This window comes from Epinephelus moara, chromosome 22, assembly GCF_006386435.1.
Source record: "Epinephelus moara isolate mb chromosome 22, YSFRI_EMoa_1.0, whole genome shotgun sequence".
In the NCBI taxonomy this organism is placed as follows: Eukaryota; Metazoa; Chordata; class Actinopteri; order Perciformes; family Serranidae; genus Epinephelus; species Epinephelus moara.
The window spans coordinates 29,223,896-29,235,296 of record NC_065527.1 but is presented as its reverse complement, the minus strand read 5'-3'; the positions used below and the strand labels follow the sequence as shown (position 1 = coordinate 29,235,296).

Here is an 11,401-nt window from a genome sequence, read left to right as displayed (position 1 = left end):
TCATTACAATTTTAATTTTGTGTCATTGAGCCTACAGACTACATAAATAAAATGGTCAGACAATATGCCCTGTTCATTCAGTGTTAATCCAACACGCTCAATACATGGACATGCAATGACAAATTGTCATTAACTTATTACGTTATAAAAAACGATTAAAATATGGACTTACCCATCTTTAAAATGACCTGTTGAAGTGAAAAAACGAGTACTGACGGGAACAGACAAGTGGAGTCGATGTTTAGCCGGCGTGGAGAGCGCAGGAGAAATGCGCTGCCTGTGTGGACAGTCAAGCGCCTGCGAGTAAACTCACAGGACTTCTGCGGCACTAACGCATCTGGTGTGTCCAGGCCGTTATGTTAACAACGCTACATGAAGCAGATGAATGACTTTTTCTCTGCAGTGTGAAAACAGCAGCCACTTAAACCACTTACTGTGCACTCCGCCGCCAAGTGGGCAGGAGTGGTAATTGCAACTGGTCAAATGACTGACGGCCTTCAGATTTTCCGGTCATTGTTGTAAAAAAACGGTCAGTGACCGAGAATATCCGGTTAACGTGACCCCTGGTCTCCACTCGCAGCTCCGCTTAAGATCGCAAGTAATCCTTTAACTTTTCCCCTCGAAAAATGGCATGACATGACTTGTCACCACTCATCGCGATTTTGGACTTTTGGACTGTTTAGGCTGCTCTGGTGCGAAATCCTTAAGAAATAAAAGAAAAACGATGTCATTTTTGAAAAGTCGAGAGCTTCCTGAAACCGGCAATACCAAACATCACATGGTTTGATGACGTAGTGCGCCTGGGAGATACCATTTAACAGAGGAGGGAGGGAGCGCGGACGTGGGCGTCCGAGCGGAGTTAGAGAGGTTAAAGGAACACTGTGTAAGATTTGGTGGCATCTAGCGATGAGGATTACAGATTGCAACCAGCTAAAAAAAATTCCCAATTAGAATTCCTTCAGTGTTCACTGTTCAGGAGGTTTTAACTGAAAGTCGAATTATCTGCAAGGTCTCCTCCTCTCCAAAACAAATGGACCATGTGATTAAAACCAGTAAAAACACTGAATGTCACGTTACAAATCAGTGTTTCTCCAACACTGTTAGGTATGTGTGAAGGAATTTTGTTGTGATACAGCCTTTAGTTTGGTCAGTAAAGGAAGCGGATGATAGATATGCTTGAGGTAACAGTCAGGTCATCAGAAAGCCTAAAAGAGGCCTCGAGATCAGACTACTTGACCTTTGTTATGAACGCATTCCATCTATTGACTCCCAATTGTGGCAGAGGGAGTACAGCTGCCCTGATAAGGGTGCCTAGCCGACTCCGTTGCCATAGCTCCCAATGTTAAAAGTAGGAGAGATCACCCTATGCTCCAGACTTAACAGACAAGAGTCTCTTTTAAAGCCCAGTTCAGACCAAAGATTTGTGATGAGACGAGTTGAAACATGCAGCTACTTTCCATGTGCCATTCTGCAACCTTCTAAAAACTTGCAGGTTCACAATGCAACTAGATAAGATGGTGTATCTCTCTGAGCAACAACTCTCCGTACTTCTGTTCTGATTTGCAGCTTTTCATGCTTATTTTGTGGCTGAATATAATTTGTAGCTTCTTAAAATATGAATGAGGATAGTGATAGTGAGATACTGGCAAAGGTTGCATTTGTGGTAGTGATGAAACAGTGAAAAACATACAGAAAATGAGCATCATAATAAATATGCCACAATATTATAAATAACCAGCGCCAATTAATCAGTCAGCTCAGACTGAACAGGTCACACCACTGCAACTTTTCTCTGTAACATTCTAAACTAGTTTCATCATGTTGTGAATCATTGGCCTGCACTGGGCTGTAGACGCGCATTTTGTCAGAGACAGTCGAGGTGATTCAGAGCAAGCCAGGTCAGCGTGCTTGTTGTTTAAAGTTAGAAACCAGTAGAAACTTCACACAGTCATAGACAGGGACAGAATAACCTTATTTGGGAACGTGGAGTAACTCCTCACAAGTGAGTACTGTTTGGGTTAAATGCAAGAACTGGGCAAGGACACCCTCAGAATCTTTGGACGGCATACACAGTGTTACACTGTATGGTGAACTGTGATTCTCCTCAGTCGAGTCTTTATTAAACACTGTGTGTGATCCTTCAAAGTCTCCTGAGGTCCTCTTCAGCGATTAAATCATCCGCTCTGAAATTCTTTAAACAGTATGTTGTAGATGGGCTGCTCGCCCAGCACCTGCTATGTGTGCTCATCACTTTTCTCTGATAACTTAAGATCCAAAGATTCAGGAGGTTTTTGCAGAGCGCCAAACTGTCCACAGAGGTCTCCTTCTCTCCAAAACAAACAGACCAAGTGTCAAAAAAACACTGAATACAGCAATTTCACATCACAAATCAGTTTTTCTATGATGCTGTTTGGCATGTTGGAGATGGGCTGTTAGCCCAGCATCTGCACATGTATGCTCACCTGTTTTCTCGAATCACTTAAGATCCAAACATTCAGGAGGTTTTTACTAGGGGCTGAATTATCCACAGAGGTCTCCTCCTCTCCTCCAAAACAAATGGATCTAGTGATCAAAACCAGTAAACACACTAAATAAAGCAGTTTCATGTGAAAAAATCTGTATTTCTCCCACACTGCTCATTGTGGTGGGGCTGCTAACTACTGTGGCCTTCGCAAAAATGCAAATGGTTCTATCTAGAGCCAGTGTTTCATTTGTCTGTTCTAAGCTACTGTAGAAACATGGTGGTGCAACATGGCGATCTCTGTAAACAAGGACCTGCTCCCTATGTAGATACAAACGACTTATTCTAAGGTAACAAAAACACAATGATTCTTATTTTTAGGTCATTATACACTAAAGAAAACATACTCATTATATTTTATTACAGGTCTGCCAAGATGTCACCTTAAATCCTACACACTGGACCTTCAGGTCATTTTAACGTGGTTTTGTCTGTATCATAAAATTCACCAAAGCTCTGTTTTAAAGTCAGTCATCCAACTTTCTCGGTGTTGTTTCGGCTGTCTGAAAACATGTCCAGAGTTCAGTCTGTTTTTACAGACCTGCCTCTTCGGTTAAGCCGTGACATTGAGCTCACAAAGCTCTAGGAGTCATGGGGAATTGTGTTCATTAGGGCCGCCCCCAACTAAGGATTTTCCATTCGACCAACAATGGTCGTTTAGGGGCCATTAGTCACCGCATGTTTACGATATTAATTTAATTATTAATGATATCTCAAAATGATCCCAAATTTTGGATTACCTGCCCGACATGTTATTAACTAGCCTGTGTAAAAACCGCAGGTACCAGCCCTGGAAATTAGAGGCCGTACACATGCGCTTGGCACTGCTCTTGAGCTCTTTCTTTGCCAGCTTTCAAGAACGTGGTGGCAGGTTGCATATGAGGTTGCTAAGCAACCTTAACAAACATTGTATAGCCTATTTACCTGAAATCCTGAATGCAGAGCTGATCTTCTTCCAGGCGCTGTTTCTAAGTGTGTAGACCTATCGACTGTGGGACAGATGTAAAGTCTGGGTGTCTGGGTAGTCTGCAAAACATAAAAAACATAAAACACACAAACAAATATAAAAACATACAATTAACACAGTAAGATAAAGTTGCTCCTCACTATTTAATATGAATTTGACCAGGTATAAAAAAACAAGACAGGACATGTTGTCTTGAAGGACATGAAAGATTAACACTCAAACAAATCGACTTAGCAGCTTTGATACAGTTAACAGTTCATTTCTGCCCAAACTGTGAGTTCGCTCCTCTGGCTCCAGACTGTCTCTGATACACACATACTTGGACAAACACCCACATGCAGATTGACTGACCATTGGACCGCCGTTTAACACTGACCTCTTGCATACCTTCAGACTTTGGCACAGGTTTTGGCCTGCACAGTGACGGTTATTGGCCTGGTTTACACTCAACGAATGAGAGTCAGGTGGCCAAAGAGAAGGAAAAGGAGGGGTTGTAGAAGAGGCAACTGGACACTGTTAAGTGCAAACTTTAACCCAATACTTCCTGTTTCACTGCACCCTGTGGCACAGAATATTTTTTTGGAGGGAAGGAACCAAAAACAGAAGCACAGTTCCAAAGAAAGGTTTCTAGATTCCCTGAAAAAGTGTGCTTCTTCAAAACTATATTTGGTTTGAAACCAATGTGATTGTTATGTTAAGCCACTCTAACAGCAAGGGGTGCAAATGTCAGGCTGCCAGTATACGTAAGCAGATTGCATTTCCAATGTTGGATTGAGGGGAGGGACTGTGTGCAACTGTTTCTTACTGAAAATTTGACATTCACACCATGATTGGTCAGATGTGTAGAGGAAGAGAGGAAGAGAAGGCAGCCAGAATTTGACCTTCTTTCTCAGCTCTTTTTAGATTTTATTTTGGGCGCTTCTTGCCTTCATTGATAGGACAGCTTTAGAATTACAAGAAAGCTGCTAAAGAGAGGAAGGATGACATGCAGCAAAGGCCCGTGGGTCAGGATCGAACCCAGGCCGCTGCAAAGGTCCAGCCTATATGTGGCACACACTCTACTAGGTGAGCTAGAGGTCGCCCTGACAACAGCTGCTTCTGTTGTTTTACAAGTGAATAGTGAATTCATTGATGTCATCGGTGACATCAGTGGTGGTGTCCTGGAATGTGCTCCAGACTCTGACTGGCTCTAGCTCTTGCATCACATGGGGCATCAGTCATAGTGTGTTTGTATATCTTCACTAAACGAGATGCCTGCATGGTCGCCTTTTTTGAACACGGCAGCAACTCTGCTCTGCAGTAGACTCTGAACAGCATATAGCCATATAGCCACAGACAACGGCTAATAGGATGCTAGTTCGGCACAAAAGATCCATGCAATTAAGACCGCAGATGGTGTTTTACTTCTCCACGATTGCTATGGTGCTTACAATGTAGATGCAGAGGTGTACACAGAAGTGGTCTTGCTGGTCCATGTGGTCGGGATTGTAGCTGTTGCCTGTCTTCTCCATCTTTTCCTCGATGTTTACTGATGTTTACATTTGAAACCTCGGCCTGGCTAACTTGCAGAGTCACAGGAGAGGAGAGATTAAACACTGGTGAGCTGATTTCCTCATTTCAAAAGGAGACCTGCAGCCACACGCAACCACCTTTCAACACAGCCCACAAAAAGCACCAGAAGCACATTTCTGTCATATTCACTGTAAACTGAATATTTGGGGGTTTTGGACTGTTGAGAAAGTTGAAGACATCACTTTGGGGCCTGGTAAATTAGATTGTGTTTTTAGCTGTGACCAGCAGCTCTAAAGATCGCTCTGTCAATCCACAAAAATTTCCCCACCCCTTGCCGACCACATTTTTTGCCCTAGGAGGCTGAAATATGTCATGGAGGTCAAGTGCATATGTGTGAAGGTGCATGTATGTGTTCATGCCAATTATCTACAAAAGGAGGGAGGGGATTACGATTTTGTGGAAAGATTGGCCATAAGCCAAAGGACAGCTGATTTAGGCTACTGTTCATGCAAAATGGGAGGGGGGGGTAGTGGGAATGGCCTGTAACAATGAGTCACATAACTTCTTAATGGGCTCATGTAACATGAACAAACATTGTAGAAAGACACACACATATCCAACCACTGTTATTCTACATCCTTTCTCATGAACCTGCTGTCATTTTAAGAGGCATCATTGCACTGGTGACAAGTGTTTGGAATGACATGCATGCAAACACGTATCAGCAGCTATTGCAAATTGGTGCTTGTTTACACTTTTATTGACAGTAATTTTGGTAATAAATCTATTATCTGCACTATTTGTGTCATTCAAATGTAACAGTTTAAGGGAAAGAGTCACTACAGAGTTAAAGGTTCTACATCTTCCAGATGTGAGATAACAGCTGGAGGGAAGCCAGGATCATGTTCGCCTGCTCTTGCTGCAAACAGCAGCTCTGAGCACTGTTATGTAAGTGCTGTTAACTTGCTGCAGGGCGCTGCACCACAGGCGACCCTGACCTCTGATGAAAAACAAAAACGTTAGAGCGAAAGAAGGAACTGTGTGGAAACATACGTTTTACTTAGAAAGGCAAAGACATCGTCATCTTCCGGTTTGTCATGATACTGTATTCTCAGTTTTTTTTTCCATCTTGTGCCAACTCAACAGATTTTCTAAAAACCACCTGATTTCTCTTCCTCATTTGGAAAATGACTAACCTTTTATCATTCCTTCTTTTGCCCCCTACATTCCTTCCCTTCCTATTTTCCTGCTGAGATGTTCCTTTTTTTCCCTCACATTGTTCTGGCTCTGCTCTGCTCACATGTCGCTGGGTGATTTGACATGTATTGTTATATTTAACCTTTATCCTAAAGCCTTTAACCACTTGTGTTTATTTCCAGACTGCTTTTCTGGGCAGAAGTTAGTGGAATTATTGTTTTGTTTGTTTTATTGGCACTGCCTGGAAGTGAACTCTATTCTCCAACATGAAAGTTGAGCCAGCACCCAGACACTACATGCACTGACACTAAGGGTGCTTTCACACCTGCACTGTTTGGTTCGGTTCAATCGAACTCAAGTTTGTTTGCCCCCTAAGTGCGCTTTGTTTGGGCAGGTGTGAATACAGCAATTGCAACCCAGTGCACACCAAAAACAACCGGACCGAGACCTTCTTGAAGAGGTGGTCTTGGTCTGGTTACAAACAAACTTGCATTACACATTGTTTGGGTGTAACAGTCCCAGAGGTAGGGATGGCCAAATGAAGCCTCATGAAGCACTTTTTTTTTTTTTTATGAGCCCACTAGATGGTGCTTTTTGTTCAACAAAAGGTTGAAAGCACCACTGAATTGCCATTCTTTGAACCTCTCTCGTTAAACCAAGAGCGCCATCTAGTGGGCTCATAAAATAAAGAAAATGCTTCGTGAGGCTTCATTTGGCCATCACTACCCAGAAGAATATAAATGTGTGCCCCCTCCTGTACTGCCTTAATATGCACATTTGGCACATACAATGCAACAAAACATTGTTTGTTGGAAGCGTGCTTCGTTTTCAAACTGTATGGTTTGCCTAAAATAAACAATGCAAGCAATATAGTACATGATGACCAGTGCTAAAATCAGACCACATAGTTGTCCCTCCATTGTGACATTAGGATGTAAATCATGAGCTGCCTAATGATCCCATGATCGAAAACAACACGTAAGTGTTTATGTTTATGGATGACTTTGTTCACCAAAGTGACTTTTTTTTCTCTCTCTCTCTTTCCCTCTACTAACTGTAGTTTTTGGGAGGTCGGCGAACCCAACAATCACATTAACGAGGACTGTGGCTACATTGTGAAAACACAGGTGTTGGAGCGAGTGGCAATTCGGAGCTGGTACGATGCCCCCTGCACCATGTACTGGCCCTTCATCTGTGAGAAGGAGATGGGTCCTGGAGCCAGCACTGCCATACCACACTGAGACTGAGTCTGCACTGCTCTGATCAACTGAGGAAAACCAGTGGAGCAAGGTCACCAGTCAGTCGTTTGTCAGCTGCGTCTATGAATGGGTGTTTTTTCTGTATTTTACCAAAACACCTGGGACTGAGAAGGCTGATCTTTTGCAAGTATAATCCCATCTCACATTTAGATTAATACGTTACTGAGATCTGACTCAATTCTGTCAGATATAAGAGATAAATGCATTACATCATTCACCATATTCATGGTATTTTTCCCTTTTCTCATTGACGACAAGCATAGGTGGTCGGCTCTGTGCAGAACACTGGACAAGGTTACTAATGTTTAATAAAATGAGTTCACAGTAGAAAATTAAAGCAGCAGCAGTAACTGTACTTATATTTTTATAACTTCTTCATACTAATTTCAGCCTTTAGATAGTGATTGTTTTCTTGGCCACTGATCGTGTATTGAACATCAGCATTTGAAGACACGTTTATGAGATTATTATTAATTTTTATCTGTTGAGAAATACAACAAATAAACAAATATAAATTGAATAAAGGGAAACAAAAAACATTAAAACTATAGCATCTCACATCACTCCAGGTAATAACGTCCAGTTATGATTGAAACTTTTTAATAATAACTGTAAAAATAAGACAACACCGTCTTGAAGTTACAACAGTATATCAGGGCCATTGTAAGTACATGACAGAAATAACTGATCTAGGAGGAATATTTGAAAAAAACTCAGAATTTCCAGGATTAATGTCACAAATTTGTGAGATAAAATGTGTTCAGAATGGTGAATTTAAAAGAAAAGATTCACAAATTTAGTTAAAAAACTTGACTATTTTCTGAGATTATTAAGTCATAAATTTGCAAGAAACAAAACCCAGCAATTTTCTGAGAATAAAGTTGCAAATTTACGTGAAAAAAACTTGGAAAAATAGTGATGAATTTACTTTAGTAACCCAAAACATACATTGAATCCATATTGGTGTAACAAGGGTTTCCCATGAAAGATTTCCAGAAAATAGTATTACAAAACGAAAATGGCATATTGATTAACTGATTGCATGAATTAGTGCACAGGTTAAATAAACATATGGTTTTTTAAAAGTTATATGTATTGATTGATTGTTTGAGTATTGCAGTTTGCTAGCGTTTGATGTTTCACAGCGGGGATGTTAGGTTGTCCACTTCATCATGCATTTGCGTAAAGGAAATATTGTGCACTGATTCATGACCCAATAGGAGCAAAGTATTTGTTCATTGAAGGGTATAATGTAAGACTCATGTTGACCTAATAAATACCAATAAATATCTTACATAAAATAAATACATTGTTTGTCCAATTTTATATAAGTACAGCTATTATTAGTGTTCCATACTTTTTTCTTCGAGAATTTTTTTCTATCACAAATATATGATTTATGATATGATCAGAGAATATCTGAGTTTTTATCTCATAAAAATACGACTTAAATCTCAGAAATTCTGAGGTGTTTTTTTTTTTTTTTTTAATCTGAATATTACCTACTATGGCCCTAATACACAGTTGTAAAGATTTAAAGCAGCAGTTTTCAAATACACCAAAGGGCAAGCCAAAATCTCAAGGCACACCTGTGTTTATATCTGTGCACAATAGCTTCTATTTCATGTGTTATCATTCTTATCACAACATAAGACAATAAATAACTTTTTATAGGCCATAATGTGTGGTTATCACACCTAGATTGGCATCACGGAACACCATTTGAGAACCACTGATTTAAAGTATTAAAGAAGAAATGCTGAGTTTGTGGCCTTAGAGGAAGACTGAAGGCAGTACTGCCGTCTTCTCTGCATGTTATTTAGGTAAAAACTAAATTTCTGTTTTGATTCATAGTTCATATTCTCCTGAAAAAGACACCGAAGACAAATGATTTTGAAGTTAATATTGAAATACATTATCTATCATGAAGTATCAGGAGTATGAGATTATAATTTGAATGTTCCGCTTATAGTAAAATCAAATGTAATAGATTGTATCTTTGTGCAGTAAGTCTCTGTGCTGAGCTGGACATCAGTAGGTAAATCCTCAGAGGAGAACGGTGGTGGTTCTACAGCTTTATGTTACCAGAGGTGTTACATAGTTGTGGTGTTACATGCATGTGTGTCCTGTGCCTTACACCAGTGGTTCCCAACTGGTGGGTTACGGTCCAAAAGTGGGTCACAGATCCATTCTGAATGGACCGCAAGTGACTCACAAATGTGTCAAGTTTGTAAAAAACACACTTAAATTTTAAGTACAGTGAATTTCCAGCACAGAGCTTTAATTTTGAAGTGCCATTTCCTGCTGTAGATTGACTAATGGACAGCTACTTGACAGAGACAGCAAACTAGCTCCCAGACATGGCAAAACACAAGTATGATGCTGAGTGTATTACACTGTGTGGACTGTTGACTAATGACTAAGAAGAAATCTGGGACCCAGGGCTGGACCAGTTGGGAACCATTGCCTTATACCACATTAATAATACCACATTTGCTGTTTTTGTTGTTGTTTCTTTGTTTTATAGATCAGGGATTAATGCTCTCATTGATTATGTTACATGTGAAATGGGCTTTTTAGCAATGAATGAATCGTGTTCATTATAGATATTAGATTTATAGTAACTCTCCATAACACAGGTGTTGTTATGTTATGTTGTGTGATGTATTGTGTTTACTTCAGTGAGAGTGATCAATTTGATGCACTTTTAAATGTCATTTAGATATTTTCATACTTTAAAAAAAAGCAACATAAATCAAGTATTTGAAATTACACAGGAACATGTCCTGTAGATGTAAATAGATAATAAAGATAACTGATTTATATTCTAATGTCTCACCTCATTGGTCCCAGTACTCTTTACATCTCATTAAGTTTTTTTTATCCACTTAATTTTTCTTTAATAAAAATTATTAATAATAATGTTTATGGGATAAAAATGTTTATCTTTTACTATTTTTTAACTGATATTATAACTACTATTATTACTATAATTACATAAGGCCACAACTACATAACTACATCACAAAGCCTACTAAATAATGGAGAAGCTTCCCCAGCTCCTTACACCTTACCTGCTCTTTGGGGGAGATAGGCGAGTTATCTCACATTATATGAACCCAGAAACCAGCTGTATCGTTATTTCAGAATGACAACAGCTCTCTGGTGCCAACTGAACTATCACTACATTACTGAGAGGAGTGGATGTTGAGAGAAAGAACATAAAATCAGCAGGAGGAGAGCTAGTTAAGTTAGCTGTTAGCAGTTAGCAGCTAATTATAGTTACCTCTGAACAGCTGGTGGCTGCAGTGAGCAACTGGCAGAGGTTGAATGGATTTACAATGTGAAGCGTTCAAGTGCTACTCAGTAAAAATGAGTACTGGGCGAAGCTAAATTTTAACATTCTCATGATGTGTTCAAAGTAATGTTATAGCTTTTGGTGAGAAACTGGAATAACTCCAGCTGTTTGAAAGAGAAATGTGTTAATGTTTTCACAGCACTATAAAATTAATAGAGCGGGAATTATGATGTATCAAATATAATAAAAGGGCTTTTTGCATATTTTTAAAGATGTTTTTCATGTGAAAGAAGGTCATGTTAAAGGTTGTTTCATAAATGTGTATTATTGAATTAGAGCTCATTCAAATGTAGTGCAATGAAGGACTCAATGGGCCCTATTTAGATGGTCTAAAGTGGACGGCGGAGGGCGCATAATCCATGTCGCAAGTGTCATTGCTATTTAGATGCAGGCGCAGTTGTCATTTTCACGCCCTGCGCCCTTATCGTCTAACTAGCAAATGAACTTGCGCTTCTCTGGGTGTGTTGGTCTAAAAATGAGGAGTGGTCAGACGCAGTCATGGCGCGTTGCTAGTTAGTTGCAAATGCGCCAGTGACCAACAAAAACCTGGTCTAAAGTCAACGGCGCAGTATTTCGCTGTTAAACAA

At 39.9% G+C, this 11,401-nt stretch overlaps 1 protein-coding gene across 1 annotated transcript in view; it reads left to right on the top strand.

Moving 5' to 3' along the window:
- The window catches only part of LOC126383752 (C-type lectin domain family 4 member A-like), a 25,559-nt gene extending 15,278 nt beyond the window's left edge, over positions 1 to 10,281 (top strand). The window contains exon 6 of the mRNA XM_050034400.1: positions 7,258 to 10,281. Coding sequence (XP_049890357.1) covers positions 7,258 to 7,438 — 181 coding nt within the window. The 3' untranslated portion in view covers positions 7,439 to 10,281. The remainder of the gene's footprint in view (positions 1 to 7,257) is intronic.
- The last annotated feature ends 1,120 nt before the right edge of the window (positions 10,282 to 11,401 follow it).